This window comes from Tauraco erythrolophus, chromosome 1 (genome assembly GCF_009769465.1).
Source record: "Tauraco erythrolophus isolate bTauEry1 chromosome 1, bTauEry1.pri, whole genome shotgun sequence".
Lineage (NCBI taxonomy): Eukaryota > Metazoa > Chordata > Aves > Musophagiformes > Musophagidae > Tauraco > Tauraco erythrolophus.
Window position 1 is genome coordinate 119,020,156 of NC_141465.1, and position 20,533 is coordinate 119,040,688.

At 44.6% G+C, this 20,533-nt stretch overlaps 1 protein-coding gene across 1 annotated transcript in view; it reads left to right on the top strand.

Moving 5' to 3' along the window:
- ALKBH8 (alkB homolog 8, tRNA methyltransferase) overlaps positions 1 to 10,160 on the top strand; it is a 57,819-nt gene extending 47,659 nt beyond the window's left edge. Inside the window, exons 12-13 of the mRNA XM_086621786.1 lie at positions 8,336 to 8,485; positions 9,463 to 10,160. Coding sequence (XP_086477912.1) covers positions 8,336 to 8,485; positions 9,463 to 10,032 — 720 coding nt within the window. The 3' untranslated portion in view covers positions 10,033 to 10,160. The remainder of the gene's footprint in view (positions 1 to 8,335; positions 8,486 to 9,462) is intronic.
- The last annotated feature ends 10,373 nt before the right edge of the window (positions 10,161 to 20,533 follow it).

A 20,533-nucleotide genomic window follows, 5' to 3' on the forward strand; every position in this document is an offset into this window, starting at 1 on the left:
AATTTCTAGATAAGATACTTTAAGTAGAAGCACTAATGGTAGATCAAAGCTAAGGTAGCTCTCCTGATGATTTTAATCTTCAAGTACTGTCTGAAAATGTCTCCACTGTGGCCTGTGCTGTTGTATTTACTTCAGTTTATTTGGATAATTACACATAGACTTACCTACTTAGAATCATAGAATCATAGAATGGTTAGGGCTGGAAGGGACCTTCGAAGGTCATCTAGTCCAACCCCCCTGCAAGGAACAGGGATATCTCCAACTAGATCAGGTTGCTCAGGGCCTTGTCCAACCTGGCCTTGAACGTCTCCAGGGATGGAGCATCCACCACCTCTCTGGGCAACCTGTTCCAGTGTTCTACCACTCTCATAGTAAAAAATTTTTTCCTAATATCCAACCTGAACCTACCTCCCTCTATTTTAAAACCATTACCCCTTGTCCTATCATAACTGGCCCTCCTGAACAGCCTCTCCCCATCTTTCCTGTAGGCCCCCTTGAGGTACTGGAAGACCGCTATAAGGTCACCCCGGAGCCTCCTCTTCTCCAGGCTGAACAGCCCCAACTCTTTCAGCCTGTCCTCAGAGGAAAGGTGCTCCAGCCCTCTTATCATCTTCGTGGCCCTCCTCTGGACCCTCTCCAACTGGTCCATGTCCTTCTTATGTTGGGGGCTCCAGAACTGGACGCAGTACTCCAAGTGAGGTCTCACAAGGGCAGAGTAGAGGGGGAGAATCACCTCCCTCGACCTGCTGGCCACACTCCACTTGCGTATGGTTGTGTGACAATGAAATGCACAAGTCCATAACAGTGCTGCAGTGGTTATGTTATTCTGACACAGTGAAAGAGCAACAATTTCATGACAAACAAATTCAGATTAAGAATGTTTGAGTGAGAGATGAAATCCAAGTCTGATGTAGCTGGGACAAAAACAGGAGAAAGATTGAATTTAATAAAGTTTCAGATTACTTTTTCTGTCTTGCCCAGATTTTTTAATGTTTGCATGAACACAGAGAGAAATAGTTTTAGGGGTTTTTTTGCACAATCCCCTCCCCACTCAACCTCATTTGAGGGAATTATTTTATCAGTTTAAATTTAAGGGCTTTCAAGCTTAATACCTGTAAGCAGGGCCTTTATTTTTACAGAATGCTGCATTTCAGCCTTACCCATGCCCCCATCACCACAAGGGTTTCATTCCAGAGCTAGTTGACATCATTGCAATGTATCTCATCAATTTTTATGAGCTTTAGCTCTGTCTCCCACTTTCCGGTGTTCAGGTAGATGTGGTGATATGTAAATCCCCACAGGCGTGTTTGGCATCCTCATGGGGCTAGAGTGTGAGTGAAAGACACTGCAGCCTTTCAATTTTGTGGTTTTACAGTTTCAATTGAACTGATAAACTGGTGGGAAATCCAGTAACAAACAACTGAAAATGCAGTTGGGTAGATATTTTTTCTTTATATATATGAAGAAATTACTCTCCTTGCCGGAATATTGATGCTAGGAAGAAAGAAGATGGCAATGTAGGAGCCCAAAGGCTTTGCTTCAATACGGACATTCCTGTTACTGTAGTGCGTGTCCTTCCAAGGTAATCAGTAATGTTGCTTGTATTTCACATCACCTTGTAAGACACCCTTTTGCTGTGAGATGTACATCTCTGTTTTCTGCATCACTGTTCCAAACTGGAATCCACTGAAACTGTATAAAAGTTTGATTTTGCCAGGATGTGGGGAAGCGAGAGGGTGAAGATTTGCAGCAGTACGGTTGCATAATGGTGGGTGGGTTTTAGTTATACCGAGTCCGTGTTGATTGAGAACAGGTTCCTATCCCATCGTCTTAGTGGGTAAAAGCAGGAAGGACTAAGCTACTTGCAGGAGTATATTTGGAGCCAGTTCACTCTATTTTAGTGATCAGAGGGCAAGGCAGAGGAACCTTTCCTGCCCTTTTTTCTCAGTGAGTAGGAATCATTAAAATGATGGGAGATCTGGGATGAAGATTGCTCAGAAGGAACTGGGCAACAACAGCACAAAACCAGAACAAATGCTGAACTGCTCAACTTGGTTCACGTTCTTTGTCATTGAGAAATGAACTTCATGGTTTAGACATAGCATTTTGTTTCCACAGACACCCTGACTGTACAGAATGGAAAACCAAAACACTATGTGAAAGGAATGCTAAAGGCCTGACCCAGACCAACTGGAGCAAGGAGATTTGTCTGTCTTGCCATGGCTGTGTCTCTTTTTCTCTGTGTGTGTGTGTGTTTGCTGGAATGTAATTTGGTTCCCTGAGGCTCTCGTGCTATTAGTTATAGCTGAGGTGTTTCTCCGGGGAGCCACATAATTCTATTTGGCGGCTGGATTTCAGAATTAGATGTCGTTTCCTTCATCAGTTTCTAATGTGCTGAATCAATCAGGTTTCCAGATACTTAAATGAACTAATTCTACCAGGTAGTGTTAGTTATAGTGAGATAACATAGAAAGAAAATACATAATGGTAGGCAACATCGACCTGTCTTTACCTATCTTTAAGCTTGCAAGAGGATTTATCTCTTGCAGATTTGCAGCATCATTACAAAGCAAGCTATTTATTTAGTGTCTTTTGCCCTCTAATGATCTATTCCAAACCTCTGCATTACGTAGATTTTATAAAACTTACTTTAGCAACTCCTGGCTGAAATGGAGGAGGTGAAGGTGGCTGGGAATGCAAAAGAGCAGGATGGAATATCTGCCTGTGTTATCTCATTCCCAGGACACCAGTACAGAGCTGTTGCAAACTCAGACAAATCACAGGTGTTACGTTTGTTTCTTCCTTCCCTTATCCTCTTTCATCTTAGTCTTTTTTGATACTTCCACTAGTCTAAAGGTTTGCCCCAGTGTGCCCTAAAGAAAGGGTGCTGTGTGCCAGAATAACAACGTAGAATCATAGAATGGTTAGGGTTGGAAGGGACCTCAAAGATCATCTAGTTCCAAACCCCCCTGCCATGGGCAGGGAAACCCTTCACTACACCAGGTTGCCCAAAGCCCCATCCAACCTGGCCTTGAACACTTCCAGGGATGGGGCATCTACAGCTTCTCTGGGCCACCTGTTCCGCTGCCTCACCACCCTCAGAGTGAAAAATTTCTTCCTTATATCCAATCTAAATCTGCCCTCTTTCAGTTTAAAGCCATTGCCCCTTGTCCTCTTGCTACATGCCCTTGTAAAAAGTCCCTCTCCAGCTTTCCTGTAGGCCCCCTTTAAGTACTAGAAGGCTGCAATAGGATCACCCTGAAGCCTTCTCTTCTGCAGGCTGAACAGCCCCAACTCTCTCAGCCTGTCTTCATAGCAGAGGTGTTCTAGCCCTCAGATCATCTTCATGGCCATCCTCTGGACCTGCTCCAACAGCTCCATGTCATTATGTTGGAGACCCCAGAGCTGAACACAGTATTCCAGGTGGCGTCTCACGAGAGCATAGTAGAGGGGCAGAATCACCTCCCTCGACCTGTTGGCCACACTCCTTTTGATGCAGCCCAGGATACAGTTGGCTTTCTGGGCTGCCAGCGCACATTGCCAGCTCATGTTGAGCTGCTTCTCATTGACCAGCACTCCCAAGTCCTTTTCCTCAGGGCTGCTCTCAATCCATTCTCCGCCCAGCCTGTACTTGTGCTTGGGATTGCCCCGACCCATGTGCAAGACCTTGCACTTGGCCTTGTTGAACTTCATGAGGTTCTCACAGGCCCTTTTCTCCAGCCTGTCAAGGTCCCTCTGGATGGCATCCCTTCCCTCCAGTGTGTCCACAACACCACACAGCTTGATGTCATCTGCAAACTTGCTGAGGGTGCACTCGATCCCACTGTCCATGTTGCCAACAAAGATGTTAAATAGCACTGGCCCCAGTACTGACCCCTGAGCAGCACCACTCGTCACAGGCCTCCACTTGGACATTGAAGCATTGACCACAACTCTTTGAGTGCGACCATCCAGCCAATTCCTTATCCACCGAGTGGTCCGTCTGTCAAATCCGTGTCTCTCCAGTTTAAAGACAAGGATGTTGTGTTGGGACAGTGTCAAATGCTTTGGATAAGTCCAGGTAGATGATGTCAGTTGCTCTTCCCCTATCCATCAATGCTGTAACCTCATCATAGAAGGCCACCAAATTAGGATTTGCCCTTAGTGAAGCCATGCTGGCTGTCACCAATCACCTCCTTTTTTTTCATTTGCCTCAGCATAGTCGCCAGGAGGATCTGCTCCATGATCATGCCGGGCACAGAGGTGAGACTGACTGGCCTGTAGTTACCTGGGTCTTCTTTTTTTCCCTTTTTAAAGATGGGGGCTATGTTTCCCTTTTTCCAGTCACCGGGAACATCACCAGACTGCCATGACTTCTGAAATATGATGGATAGTGGCTTAACAACTTCTTCTGCCAGTTCCCTCAGGACCCGCGGGTGCACCTCATCAGGTCCCATGGACTTGTCCACCTTCAGGTTCTTTAGATGGTCTCGAACCTGATCTTCTCCTACAGTGGGCGGTTCTTCATTCTCCCAGTCCCTGCCTTTGCCTTCTGTGACTTGGGCTGTGCAGCTGGAGCTCTTGCCAGTGAAGACTGAGGCAAAGAAGTCATTGAGAACCTCAGCCTTCTCCATATCCTGGGTAGCCAGGTCCCCCGTTTCGTTCCGGAGAGGGCCTACATTTTCCCTAGATCTCTTTTTATCACTGACATATCTATAGAAGTTTTTCTTGTTGCCCTTGATGTCCCTGGCCAGATTTAACTCTATCAGGGCTTTAGCTTTCCTAACCTGATCTCTGGTTACTCGGACAATCACTCTGTATTCTTCCCAGGCTACCTGTCCTTGCTTCCACCCTTCCACATGGTTTTGCCTCTTTGATAAGTTTTGTTTGCTGGGGTTCTAGTTACAGAGTCCATGCTAATACAGATTTCCTGGCTTGAAACAAAAGTTTGGTGCAGTTAGTGTTTTTCCAGATACAGTGAAAATCAGTGTCTGAAATCCCTGTTAAAAATGTACGTGGAGTCTGAGCCCCTGTATATAGGTGTCAGTGGCCACTCTGGAGATCCTGTGATCCATTGTCCACATCACAAAAAGCAGTGGAGAGTGGGGTGGAGGTACCTGCTGAAAAGGCAGGGATGTGGGAATGGCTACTTGGAGTAAAGTCTGAGAAACTAAAAGGTGTAGAGCAACTTGCTGAGAGGTGAACTGGTGAAGAGATGGATTCAGTTGAATAGTCAGCCATGCTATTTGAGATATATATGAGAAATGGGAGTGCTTGTGCAAGGAATTTGATGTGGAAAACTGGGAAAACAGGTATGAGAAGTATTTGAGAAGACTCACAGATAGTAAGAAATAGGGAACCTTAAAAATGTGTACAGCTTGGTTCCCCAAGAGATAGACTAGATTCTGATTTTGGACACTGAGCTAGTAATAACTCATAGAGTCATAGAATGGTTTGGGCTGAAGGGACCTCAAAGATCATCTAGTTCCAACCCCCCTGCCATGGGCAGGGACACCTTCCACTAGATCAGGTTGCTCAAATCCTCATCCAACCTGGTCTTGAATTCATCTACCTTTCTCCACTCTTCTAGAAGAGATGTCAGCGAGGACAGTATCCTGTGCTGAGCATTAAAATTAGAGATATGAACTGGCAAAAATTAAAGCATTCCCGTTATATTTTGAGATTATTTTTTGATGTTTTGATTACATGTTTAATTGGAGAAAAATAAACATATTCTAAATTAAAACATTCCTTTGAACTGTTTTCTGTAAATGAAGCTTCATCACATCAAAGCTTCCATGTGCTTCAGAATGTAGAAATCAGTTAGTAGCAAAATTGAGTTTGAGGTCTCTGCTCCTTGCTGTAAATGTTTTCTATATTTATAAAAAGCATGGATAGACTCATTTTCCAGCTGTGAGCTGGCATTGCACCACTGAAGTTAGCTGCTTTTTGCTGGTTTTTTGTTTTCTAAGCGGCTGAATGTATTTTGTTTTTTAATGAATGCATGTTTCTTCTGAGCTACAAAATGCAGGAATGTGGTGATTATAATTCTTTCCAAACATCATGCAGAGATAATTCTAGTAAGGATGCTAAATTTGCATAGCTTCAGCATCAGGCATATCTGTGGTGACTCCCTGTGTTCAGCATTTATGCATATATGCATAGCACCTATAATAATGTTTACATTTGAACCCACAGAAAGTTTTAGCTTGATATATCTGTTTTAGAGCAGCTGTGCATTCAGAGTGATCCATTTCAAGGTCTCCATTTTCATTGTGAAACAGTATCTTTTTGCTTTGGATGTAGATTCACTTTAATAACTATGACAATACAAGTAAGCCTGACTTCGTAATTATTTGATATAATTTAGATGCAAATGAGGACTTCACATTCTGGCAGTAACACCTTTGTTCTCATTCTCAGTTCACTGGATTTCATCAACGTAGAGTGTAGTCCTTTTCAAGGTCATTTCGGGAGGGGAGGATTGAGTTCCATTATCCAGCTCGTTTTTACTATAGACACGCTGGGCCGAAGCAATTCTTTCTGGAAAAGCTTGTTGTCAGTGGAAGTTGCAAGTGTTCTTCCCCCTCCTTCTGCCCGCAGTGAATTTGGTCCTTTGAGCTTTATTAAATACTGCATGCTAATGTCTTAATTGCAAAAGTAGTTGAAGGCACTGGTAATGAGGCGTGGAATCTCTAACATGCAGGTTGTCAGCTAAATCCATTCCATGATGAGAGTAATTTAAAGACACTTCAGTTGGCTTCCAGTGTGAAATGATGGGAATTTATGTTTACTTCCAAGTGAACAAGAGTTACCTTTTTTAATTCATAAATAACACTACTCACTCAGTGCTTCAGTAAACACAGAGATGAGGCCAAGGAATAAATGGGAAGAAAGCAATGCTAAGATTGATCTTTTCAGGTCTGTTTAGAGCTAATTGGCAGAGCAATAGATAAATATTCATAGTACTGATTTTGTGGAGGATTATCTTGGGTTGTCAGGTTGGCATTTTCACAACTGTTTCATTTACTTAGGACCAAAAGTCAGGGACCTGACTAGAAAGCAGTTTACCTGGAATCTTTCAGGATATATGATGGAACAGAATCCTGGTTTTCTTAAAAAATTGGATGGTAGATGGAAGCTAAAATGATTTGAACCGATAAGATGAAAAGTTATATTGGAAAATAAATATATTTTCATTAATCATTGCAAAAGAGATTTTTAATTTTGACAGTACTGTTGTCTCTGCGGGGTTGATTAACCAGAGCAAATTGTTTGCTATTCTTCTTGCATCAAGGACGGTTTAGTATTCTTTCTGTGTCGAATGCAATAAACACTGTCAGCAGTAATTATTTAGGATTCTGAATCTGTTCTCTGCTATCTACTTGTTGCTGATCATTGAAAACAAAAATAAATTTAATAGTCTTATGCAAGCTTAGTTTGATACACTACTTGGTAGCAAGTCTTTGCTTTGTGTATTCAATGTGCGTGGCAGACATGAAAATGAGGGTCATGCAAGCCTTGCTGCATTTGTTCTTCCAGAAGGATCTTGATCAGTTTGGATTTATTGTTTTTTTGCAAGCACATAAACTTCTAGATACTTTTTCTTACCATCTTTGACCTGAACACGGGGCAAGGTTCAAAGTGGGAAAAAAGAAACATTTCGAGGTGCCCTGAAATAGTTCCTAGGGATCACTTCATTTGGACTGTACAGAACCTTGGAAAATTATGTTGTGCTTAAATTTTTGTGGATTATGGTACTGAGAATGAAGAGGACTGTACCTGAGCGCTTCCTTACTTATACTGAAATGACAAAATCTGGGTGGTTAGTGAAGCTGTGGGACTTGATGCCAGTAAGGTCACCAGGTTGTCATTTGCATTTGTAGATTCAGCTTTTGTGAGTTCAGTGTTTGGCTGCTTCAGATGTTGCTGGGTTACAAATGGCAATTGACAGGAAAAGAAGATACTGAGTTTAGGTCACCTCTTGTTTTGCTGGTTTCATGATATCTTAAGAGCCAATTTTGAGGAAAAGTTAGTTTGAAACCTGTTCTGTCTTAAGCTGGTTCAAAATCAGGGTGCTATAATGAGCTGTCTAATACCCAGTCTGCCATCTTCGTTTCAAGTAAGCATCAGTTTGTTTTTTTTTTTTCTTTTTGTCTATACGTGGAAACCCTATATTCCTCTTACTTAAGGCTATTTTCTCACACTAGCTCTCGTTTTTCATATTTTAACTAAAATATGTTACCTCGGTAGGAGACTGTGATGACTCTGTTACTGTAAGCATCAAGTGAAAATCAATTTCCAGTCTTGTAATTATCCTTTTATGAAAAGCTTAATGAAACACTTTCTGTTACAGGTTGGCTGTGATCGCAGCAAAAACCTGGTGGATATTTGTGGAGAAAAAAATTTCCAGGCTCTTGTCTGTGATGCCCTGTCAGTGCCGATCCGCAGTGGTTCTTGCGACGCCTGCATCTCTATTGCTGTAATCCACCATTTCTCAACAGCGGTAAGTCACCCCACTCTGTACTCCCCTGTACTGTTGTATTGTTGTGCAGAGCTACTAATACTACAAAAAACGGCTAGTTTGGGCTTATGGGAGCAAAAGGGAAGAAGAAAATGGGGGAAATTGAAGGTTCGCACTTGATGTAAGTAGTTGTCAGAGCAGAGTTAAGCTGTTGTGCTGCTGCTGCTTCTTAAACTTTCTCCTTTCTGCCCTTGCTCCTTCTGGCACTTTGATCTAGGTGTTTGTGTTTCATTTTCATTTGCTTACAGTTAATGACACTGGAGAAGGGGGCTCTGCTTTGGGAATCAAGAGATATGTTACTTCCCGGCTCAGATCTGGAGCAGATCTCATGGTTTTTTCCTCTGTGCCTTCATTGTCCATCTGCAAAGAACAACAGGGACACTACTCGCTAGTCTGTCATATCTTTGGGCTATGTAGTAAGCTTCTCCTGGTAGGAGCTCTGTGATTGTAACAAGCTTCTAGGTCATGGAGCCATAATGTGGGGTGAGGCCTAAGGGAATGTTTCCAAATGCAATATAAAAAGCAGGAAGAAGTCTGTTTTGGAGAAGGCTGATATACCTTTGTTTGGTTGGTCAGACGACCTGTGTTTAAGCCATAAATCTGAGTCCTTTGGCTGCAAATTTAGGGTGTGTATAATCAGGTACAGTAGATCTGAATCAGGGATTTTAGATATTGAACAACCTTCTCGAAGAGGCCTGTGTCATTTCCAACCAGGCTGATACGTCCAAGAAATCCTGCTCAGCACAGCACTGTTTTCAAATGGAAAGAGGATTGCATTCAGGAAAATGTCTTGGCTTGCGCATAGTGATTGACTATATTATGAATGAAAATTTAATAGTGGAAAAAATTCCTCTGTTTTTTATTGGTCTTGGCGGGGACAATAAGGAGGAGTTGCTGCCATTCCATCTTCTGTCTCTTTGTTTACGTACTAACTTCACGCTTTTGCTTTTCCTTTATAGGAGAGGAGACTGGCTGCTATCCGTGAACTAGCCCGGCTTCTAAGACCTGGTGGAATGGCACTCATTTATGTCTGGGCAATGGAACAAGAACACAAAAACCAAAAGTCTAAATACCTTAAGGAAAAGAATGGCAGTAAAGACAAGGAGGAGCGAATCAAGACTGGCATGGCCCAGAGACCTCTTAGTGATCAAATGCCTGATAGCAGCAGCCAAGACTCAGCATGTTCTGACCAAGTCCTTAGCAACTCGAAGGACGAAGGCTGTGATGCAAAGCCAGTCACAGACTCCAAACTGCCTGTCCACACTAACCGAACCTCCTTTCACTCTCAAGATTTGCTGGTTCCCTGGCACCTGAAAGGTGGCGCCAAAAGGAAAGGGGAAAGTGTCGGTACAGTCTCATTTCCAGCTAGCTCCAAGGAATCACAAGAACCCAGCCCTGTTTTCCACCGCTATTACCATGTGTTCTGTGAAGGGGAACTGGAAGCTGCATGCAGATCCCTGGATTGTGTGAGGGTACAAAAGAGTTACTACGATCAGGGAAACTGGTGTGTGGTGCTAGAAAAGTTGTAGCCTATGGTGTTTCCTCCACCACCTATGGTGGTTTGTTTTTTACAGTGTGAAAGGTATTTTTGATCCAGACTGCAGCTATTACCTCTTTGAAAATAGCAGAATAAAGATTGTTATTGAGTTAATAACAGTAACTAACACTGTGTGCATATGTTAACAAAATAATGGCCAAACTCAGATACTACCTCTGCAGAGCGTTTATTTTACTTTTGTGAATTACAGTGAACAGGATTAAGTGGAAAATACTGGCTGTGGAAATCAGTAAGGCCAGTGTTGAGCTTTTAAAGACAAAGGGCCTGGTTCTCGCTTCTCTTACACCAGTATGCGGGTGTAGCTGTAGTGATCTCCCTACAGACCACGGCTAATTAGAATGAAGCTCTGGGCAGGAAAGGTAAAGGTGTTTGCTGTATAAAACTGTGGGTCAGGCAGGAAGGAATGAACGGCATGTGAAGCAGTTCAGCCGAAGAGTCAAGACATTGCCTAAAGTTCAGTAGAGGGTCCTGCCCATTTTGGCATCTGTCGGGGGTCACAGATCTCTTTCAGCTTGGAATTTACTCTTTTCTTGGTCTCAGTACTAATGATTTCCACAAGAGGAACTGGAAAGCCACTGAGATACCACAGCCCTTTTTGTCTTTCTTGACCTTCAAGCACCTACAATTCATGGGACTCCCCAGGTTTCTCTAGCTCTTCATTACGGTGTTGTTTGAAAGCTCTTCTGAGGTTGCCCAGCTGGAATACGCTGGTCAGCTCTGATAAATGCCTACATTCCTGTGAGCACAGGACTCTGTGGCTGCAGCACCAGGGCTCATGGTGTGGTGCCAGCTCAGATACCCCTGGGGAAAAAAAAAAAAGGAGAAAGTTGAAGTGAAGGCAGTATTGGTGCAGTTTTCTACAGGGTAGTTTCAACCCCTAAATGTTGGCACTGGAACAATTTTTATTTATTGTACTTCAGAAGAGCAAAGAACGAGAGTAGAGGGGAACTGACGCTGGGCTGGCTGACTCACAGCAGCCATTGCTGCCGTTGCCTGCGATGACTAGCACAATTTATGCAGCACAGCTCTTTAATTCTTCCAGAATTAAAATATAATGGACTGACTTTTGCAGGGCGAGTGGCTAGCGGTGCCTCTAAAAACCTGTACTGCTAGGCTCTGCCCTCATTGCACTTTTAATTGATTCCTCACCTGTAGTTGTTGCAAGATCTATGGTATAGACAGGTCATTGCTGCTGTAACTAATGGCATCTAAACCAAGGTGCCCATTTTGGTGTTGAGCAACATGGTTTAGGGACCCTGACAGTGCAGGGTGAATGGTTGGACTCGATGATCTTGAAGGTCTCTTCCAACCAGACGATTCTATGATTCTATGATCCTGAATCATGGGGACTTGGAGGATAGCTGTGTGCCCTTGGCCTACTCCTGCGTGCCTTAGACTTGCATCCATTTTGCACTGACCCAGGGCAGAAAGTGTCGCTCTCCTTGTCGCAGGTAGCCCGGTGGTGATGGATCTTAGCTGTCCTGGTTCTGGAAGGAGGTTCTGGCATGGAGAACTCTGGCTTGGGCAATGCTGATGTGTGGGTTGAACATGCAGTACATGACTCATTACCAAAGGGGGTTTTCCCAGCATTCCCAAGGGCTGTGAGCCAAAGGCCAGTCCCAGGAGCACGTCAGCTCTTCAAAGACATTAGAAGAGTTGAAAGAACTCTGACATCCTTCAAGGCCTGGAAACATTATGAAATATTTCTTTGATAAAAGTCAGGCAGTCTCTTCAGATGCTCAGAGAGGAATCAAGTGGTGAAGGAGAAAATGACAAGGGAGGATGGCAGGTGGATGTTAACAAAATGTATTGCAGAGGTTTATCGAGGAGCTCGTTGCGACACAGAATTACGTGCCACCACAGCTGCCCTCTGTAGTACTCACTTGCCCCTTTTTACCTCCTGGAAGTGTAATGAGCTGAAACTCTTTAAGGTCAACAGTTGGATTTAAATGTTACAAGTTTCACAGTGCAGTGGTTTTCATAATAATTATGTTCCTTTTTTTGGCCTTATTTAAATAACAAATGTGCTTAAATGGTTATTCGTTTGCAGTCTAGAAGATAAAGGGAAAGTAGAGCTCCATGTGGGTATGACCTGTGCTGCGAATGCCAATGCCTCTCCTGCGGCAGTCCTCCCCGTGTCCCAGACATCCTCAACGTGCCTCAGTGCACCCAGGAGTAGGGAGGTGGGAGTCTCTGCTCTGGCTCAGATACGCTCTGGGCACATGCAGGCAAATGTCTGGTGGTGTGACCAGAGGTGGCTTTTTGTTTTGGGGGTCACTGACCCCCTTGTTCCCAGCCTCCTGTTCCAGGGACCGGCAGGCTGCCCCACCTGACCCTGCATCGGACAGCGTCTTTCTGCTGCTGTGTTGCACTGTCTGGCCCTGACAAAACAACTGCTTCAGAGCATTTGTGAGCTTAAAGCTAAGTACACAATGATGTGATTTGTCCCAGGGGCAGACAAAAAAGAAACCTGCTAAGCACTGAGAGCTTCTCTTAACTTCACAGAGGTCCTTCAGACTGATGTCCTGGTGCAGCAATCCCTCAGACCTCAGAGAGGCTGGATTTCCCTGGAAGTGCTCAACTTGAGCTTGGAAGGGAGAGACTTAGAACAGCAGATGGCAAGGGACAACACACTGTGTTGGTTTGCTGACTGAGAGCCTCAAAAAGCTGCATGGGGGACCACAGCTTCTCTTCAGAGAGCTTGAAGGACTTGCCTCAGTAGAGCAAGCAGAAAATGAGTTCTTGCACTGCTCCTCAAGGCTGTATGAAGTCAGTATAGAGGAGAATGCAGAGGGAAAGGGAATCTTCCCTGTTTTGGAACTTCTCCAACAATTTTAATATGATGGAAGAATTCTTGATGGATTTATGTGTCAGTCCTTGATCAAAGCATCAAAATGTACTTGAGAACCTATTTCTGGTAAAGCTTCCAAATGATCATTCTAAGAGAATATTTAAGTCTTTACTGAGCAACAGAAGTCTCAAGTTTGCTACTTGCCTGGGGTTTTTTTCTGTTTCGTGTTTGTTTGTTTCTTCAGAACTGTTTCTCTATTTTTAGTGGAGTTTGTAAAGATCTTTATTTTTGTGTGCGCAACAACTTCCAATGTGATTTTGTTGAAATCTATGATGAAAAATTTCTGGATGCGTGTGGTGAAGTTATGTATGTGGAAAAAAAAAATGCTATTTCCACATGCAAGAAACAATACAAAAACCCTTTAAACTCTCGTTTTAAGTAAATTCCTTGTTTATCAAACATGAAAATAAAAAGCCAATACAGAAAAATCCCAAGTACTCTCCCCCATGATAAGCCATGCTTCAGCCATTGTCTTTGTTTTTTTCCATTTTATATGAATCTGGGAGGGGTCTCAATGTGCAGTCCACAAATTTCCCATGTTACTGGGGTCTTTATTTCTGCAAATTCCAAAAAAATGGGGTTTGGTTAACTTTTCTGTATGATTAATAGTATGCAGTATCTTGTTCCCTTATTTCTCTCCTTTGCAGTGATGCCTAGAAAATACTGGAGCAGCGTGCTATCCGTAGTTACTGCCTGTCCCACAACTGCGTGACTCCTTGCTCCCTTTGTCTGTATCCCTGTTTCCTTCTGCCTTATTTTGTACGTTCTCTGAGGCCTGTGTTCTTTGTGTTTGTGTAGTGCGAGTGCAGCTGGCTCCTCTGCAGCTGTGTTTCCCGTAGGGTTTGATTCCTCATCAGCAAAGGCAGACTGAGATGTGTCACCTCTTAAACTGCAGATCCCATCTCTCAGCTATGCTGAAAACTCTGTTTGGCTGCACAGAGAAAAATTACATGAGGTACATGATTTGTAGGAGGAAAAAGGCCTTAGAGAGATAAGATTGCCCCGGCTCAAGGTTATTCCATGGACCGGTGCAGGTCCGTGTACTGAGAGTCCAGATGGCAGGAGGTGGTGTTTGACCCCCTTTCAAGCTTTTGCTTTGTTTAATCTCTCCTAATTTTTTACAAGTACATTGGCTTGTTTATAATAAGCTTTTTTAAGAAATGTCAGCTGAATTACAATCCATCAAGACAGACGGTTCACACATTGCTGTGTTAGCAAACAGCATTCCAGTTTGTTTCTTCTGGAAAAGCTATTGCGTGGTAGGAAGTGTTGAAGCAGGATGAGGGCTTAGGAAGTCGTGCAGTTCAGAAGAATCTGCCAGGTGTTCAGCCTTTAATCCTGCAGACCATCAGTCTGCTCTTAGACAAAGCAATTAATCTGTACAAGAAGTGCAGATATTTAGGTCAAGGTCTTTTCTCCCAATTTATGTACTTAGAGTGGTTTGAGCGGCACAGGAACACAACGTCTAGAGCTGAGGATAATTCATCCTTGTCTCAGACACATTGCAGGCTTCTTCAAAGGGCAATAATTTAGTGAGGGTTCGACACACAGAATGGTAGTCCAATGCCGATGCAGAGAGAAGCCAGTGGTAGTTCATGTTGAAAATAAAGGATCTCTTGGTCAGAATGACGCTATTTCTACTGCACCTGCATGACAGGTCCAAATCAGGCCTGGCTGCTGATACGGGGTGCATCTCTCTAGCCTGGACAGAGTGAGGTCTCTCACATCTGTCTGTGCAATGACTCATTCATGGGTTGATCCAGAAAAGCTCAAGGTATCTCAGAGCTTCAAGGAGGCCGAAGAGACCTGCTTTGGTGTCAGGTTATTTGTTCTTGGGGGGGACAGACATGGCCTCAGCTCTCTGCGACTCGGGCAAATCACAGAAAGTCAGATTCCCCTAAAATTCTTCTGTGCCAAACTTGTAGGTCACTTAGCTCAAGAGCTGAATTTACAATCCTGCATATCCTCTGAGCTCCCTCCGACTGAGAGGCATGCTTTCAACACAATGGGCAGTAAACAGGCAGAGTGTACTCCTAGATGAAGATGAGTGTTGGGGGTCAAGAGCTCTGAGAAGCTCTTGACATAGGAGCTTTGTCTCCTGTCTCCTGGTACGTATTTCTATAGCATCGCAGGTTGTGAAAGCAGAAGTGGACCACACTTCACAGGAGTGGCTTATTCCGGTGGAGCTGTGATGAGGATGCCTTGAGAAAGGGCCACCTCCTGAGGCTCGGGCACAGCTTTGAAATGTAGATGAGAGGTAGGTGAAGAGCTGCTTGGTGATGGGAATACGTAAAACAGAACTGCAAGTACCTCGTGCAAATGCTCAGGCCTACAAGGCTATTGCGTGGGAAATTTTTCTCATTGCAATTTTAGATGTGTGTTATTTTGGATCTATCTCCATCTTCCCTGTTTCCATGTTGCTAGGAATCAAGGTGCAACACACACTTGCTATCAGGACAGGCTGTTCCTTTTTGGGGTCAGGTGTCCTTGCACCAGCTTTTGTTTTGTATCAGTCAGAGGTGGTCAAGTAAAGGCCCCAGGAAGCACATTTGGACTCTGGAGTGGCCCTGAAATAAAGGCTTTAGAAGAAAGAGCACATCATGTTTCAAAACTGACAGAAGGAAAAAGCGTGAGTATGAGGGCTCTGTGGAGTTGCTTTGCTTTGTTGCTTTCTGTTTAGGCACCAGCAAGGGGGAGGACCTGGAGGAACGTGCATGGAGAGCTGTGCTCTTCTGAGCGTGCCGGGGAGCTGCCCAGTCTGCGCGGTGCCGTGGGGAGATCACCATGCCAGTGTGTGTGCAGACAGAGATACAGAAATGGAGTCGTTATTCTTGTGATGCTTCTGTCTCTGCTTGGAGCCGGGTGGTTGAGGAGGACGTTTGCTCACTTTCTAGCTGTGCAGGGATGCAGTACGACAGAAAGGGCAGGACTGTTGGGATTCCCTGGAAATGAAGCAGCTTGTAGAGAGGGGCTCGCAGCAGGGTCTGTCAGCTCAGTGGTCTGAACGAGAGCGATTGTGAGACAGAAGGACTTGCCTGCAGGATCACGTCTTTGATTTTCCTGGAAGATTTTAAAGATTGAGCTCGCAGTCTGGCTGTCCAAGAGAGATGGTCAGGGAAGTGGTGTGATGGTATCAGTAGCAATCCTTTTCATGTTTTGGGAAGGGGAGGACTTACCTTCAGGTGTAGATGGAAAATTAGTGGAATTTGGAAAGACAACCCCCGCTACTGCTAGGTCACCCGACTTCAGTATTTGAGTTGCTTTGTTCCCTGGTGTTAAGGGGTCATGAACAGATGTGCCCAACAGGAGCTGGTCAAGTTTAGCAAAGACAAATGCAAAGTCCAGTTCCTGGGGCAGAGCAACCTCATGGATTGTCACGGGTGAGGGACTGACTGGCTAGGCGACATTTCTGCAGATAAGAAGCTGGGTTCCTGGTTGACAACAAGCTGAACATGTTTCAGCCCTGGGATGTGGCCCACCCAGAGAGCTTGTGCAATCTCTGTCCTTGGAGATTTTGAAAATTCAGCTGGTCAAAGGCCTAAGCCACTTCCTTGGAAATTTGTTTCACTTCAAAGTGTAGTTGGACTATGTGATCTCCTGAGGTCCCTTCCAACACGATTTGTTCTGTTACTCTGTGACCACAATTAGTTCCCAATTTTTTCTTGTTATTTTTCCCCTGACCCTTGTCAGCAAATCGCTCACTCGTCTGGTTCCCTCACTGCTCCCTGTGTCTCTTTTGCTTCAGACGGATGCTTTTCCGTCTCCCTTGCTTCAGACGGATGCTCTTCCAGTGTCTGTGCTGCCGGCATGGCCACGCTGGCTGTTTGCTGCAGCAGGGAGGGGACAGCACAGGTTGCAGCAGAATGGAGCCAAGAGCTTTCCGTGCTGCTGGTGGTCTGATTCCCTGCAAAGTCCTTCCCTGCCACAAGGGACAGTCCGGCACAGGACCAGGATTTGAAGGCGATTATTCTGAAGTCAATGAAGAGATAGAGAAATGTCATGGAGCAGTGGGAGGGAAAGGTGACACCTTCTCTGTCTGCTGCTCTCCCCTTATTGTCACCTACTGTCACATCCCAAGCCTCTGGAACAGGCGGGTGTGGATGGCACCTACTGTGCGAAGCACTACGGCTTACTGCAGTATCATCCTGCCCCTTATCTTTGCATTTTTCTCATGTGAAAAGGTATCCAGACTTAAAAACTGTAGAAAGAAATGGCCACTACTAATATTGCTAAATGCATGGTTCTCTGAGATTAATTCACAAGGATAAAGCCAGCAACTTCTGGTTTTACCTGGATCTTTCTAATTTCCTATGGGTGTAGATATCTGTAATAGCCCTTGGTGCAGGGAATTTCACCCAATACTTTGTCTAAGTGCTTAGAGTTGGCTTGGATGCCACCAGGCTGGACCTGTGTGCCTCCAAGTTCCTCCTAGGCTGAGATTAATTTGTGGTGGGGCTGTAAGCAAGCCCTCCCCTGGCCCTAAAATAACCAAGCCATGAAACAGCTCTGTGTTAGCCCAGCCAGCACATACATGAGGTGGAGCAGCTTCCTGGGAATGTGCAGGATCTCCCTCAGCCAGGCAGCTGCCACAGTAATCCTTGTGCTAAATCAGGCAGGTAGGTTTGAGACCCAGCCTGGCACTGCCTTCTGCCCAGGACTGCCACCCACAGTGGGCTTCCAGACCCCTTCTGCCTGATTTAACCCCACAAGGGGGAAAACAGCTGGAAATCCCACAGGGAGAGAGTCATCCCATATGGCATTGTTAGATATCTGTGTCTCCCAAGCGCAGGATCAAGACACCATCTGAATTTAGCCCTCTGATGTCTCTTTAGGAAGTGTGGCTGTTTGCCACGGGCCACCAGGGTTGTGCTACATCTCTGGGGGTAGCTGGTTGACGACCTGGTCTTCACAGTTTGTCTTTCTGCAGGGACATGTGGTAGTTCAGATAATAGAGCTACTCAGGATTTCCTGAGCCCTATATTATACTGAATTATGTGAAAAGCAGAAGGAAAAATACAATCTTTTTTTCTTGGCAGTAGATCCTTGCACTGCTATAGCATGTTTTCAGAATTTCAGAATAGAAAGAAAAACTAACTCTGTCTCAGACAAAACAAGAACAAGGGCAAAGTCTTCTGAAATGTCCTGTGGCAGCAAAAGTTTGCATGGTTTTCTCTTCTACAGAAACATGTGTGTAACTGCGCAGACAGACCCAGCCTGCAAACACATCCCTCTTATTCCCTATTCCTGATCTGAGACTGAATTGTCTTCAAAGTCAGGTCAGTAGGGGCTTTCAACAACCTGATCCAGTGGAAGATGTCCCTGCCCATGGCAAGGGGTTGGACTAGATGATCTTTGAAGGTCCCTTCCAACCCAAACCTTTCTATGATTACAAATTCTCCCATTACAACTTGATTCCTTGTTTTGTTCCTGAGGTAACTCTAGCATTCCTGTCCCACTGCAGGAAAGCTGGAACAAAATTGCTTTCCCTCTGTTTCATCCCATTTGTGCAGGTCTTGTTTATGGTGCCAGCCGATGGCCATCAGCTACTGCCTCCTTTAAACAGACACAGCGGTGCCACTTTGCATAAAGAGTAAAGCCACCAGGACAATGGATGAACATACAACCAGTTTATAAAAAGAGATTGGAATCTGTATGATGTCATGTTCCCCAGACCCTCCCTGCTGTTACCAGGACAAAGGAGGAGACAGCAAAGAACTTGGCGTTTACCTCATCTAATACAGACGGGGGTTTTGCAGACTAAGGTGAAAACAAACTTTCAGGGTGTTTGTGTGCATGTCTTTTCCTTAAGTGGGTAGAGAAAACATCCCTGGCAACTCTTACTGGATGTGTTTACAAGATGCTACGTCGAAAGTTACTGCCACATCTGGATGCTGTTGACTGAACGAGATTTAGCACTTTCCATTGCAGCTCCTTGCTTCAGCGGTGCCCTGGGCCTCAGTGCAGTTTCAGGGGGATTCAAACAAAGAGAAAAAAAAAAAAAGCTCAACTACGTGCTTAGGTTTTGACTTAGGCATGTGGTTGTAGATCCTTTTTAAAAATTCTTCAGGCTGCTACTGCTCACCTTCTTGTACTAATCCCCACCAGGGAGATGTTTTGTGTTTTAAAGACGTCTTTGAATAGAGACTGGGAGAATAAGGAATGGGCAAAGATTCTGCTAGGCTGACTTAGTCTTAGTTTCTGAAATACAGTAGAGGACTGTGTTGTTGCAACTTGAGGATGAAAGAGGAAAAAGAAGATAGTTTCATGCAGTATTACTCTCCTGCCCTTTCCACTCCCCTTTCTTTGTTCCTAAAGGACGATTTTAATCATACAATCACAAGGTTGCTATAAAGCCATGCTCTCCAAATGTCACTGTCTAATGGGCTGGAAAAATGAATACGTAGTTTGTTGCAGGCAATACTGTACTTTACTTTTCCTCCTTGTCCAGCTTGGACTGCAGCAACTGTGGGGGTTTGTGCCTGCAGACTGGTCTACACATTCCTGTGACCAGCCTGTTTCTGCAGCCAGCCACAGCTGGGGGAGGTCGCTGCTAAATTGTGCTGGTTAGCAGGAGTTTGGGTAATGCAAATGTGCAGCCTGACCCTCTGAACTCTCCCATATCCCTGCCCGGAGGAAACTGATAGGGCAGCCAAGGGTTTTCCTCTTCTGCCGAAGCTCTGGAGTATTTATAGAGTTAGGTTTTGGGATCTCTCAATACCAGAACACTTTGATACAGCTTTGGTGGGAGTCAAAGATCTCTGCCACTTAACACAGAAAAGGCTACGTCTTTCCACCAGTGACATGCCCTGATGCTGCCCAGACATGGACTAAGAGTGTGTCTACCACCGGCACCTCTCCCACATGCCTGGATAGCCGGTTCTAGAGAAATCATGGTTCTTCTGGTCAAAAAAGAGGACTTCTTTTCACAGCTTGACTATGGTAGATGATGTAGCAGTATCCCTCACAGCTGGCCCTCCATACATCCCTGCTATGTTGGAAGGCATGCCCAGTTCAGGCTGTTTCCTATATAATACAGTAAGCTTATAAAGGTTGAGTGTTGCTTGATCAGCTGCCTATAGGGGACCCTAGAGAAAGCAAAGCAGAGTGGGGAAGGGGAGCACTGATTGACAGACCTTACAGAGAAAAATAATTTGGAAGAGGAACGAGTGGAGAAATTGTTTCACATGCTGTTAGTAGTGAGGTTCCAGTGCTGGGAGAATACAAAAGAGCAAAATAGTGCTGGGTAGAGGAAAGATGACAAGAAGAAGTTTAAGAGTAGGCAAGTGTGTTTAAAGAAGGTAGCTGCAGAGGTGGAATGATCCCTCACAAATGGTGGATGTGCTCCCTCACAAGTTGATAAGCAATGGAGCTGCTGAGGTGGAATGATCTAAAATGTTGTCCTAAGCATAATGGGCACTTTGTGTTTGAAAAGCTGTGAGTCAGAGATTGGAAAGGAGTAAGCTGTTGGTCAGGGCATGAAGACTAATGCTGAATGTATGTTACCAGTCTCTTCTTGCCCACAATGGTGTAAGAAAGCAGGAGAAGTAGGGGTTGCAAAGGAGATGGAGATGAAAACTCTGAGTCAGAGACAGGAATGAAATTCGTGTAGCTGAGAAGGTAG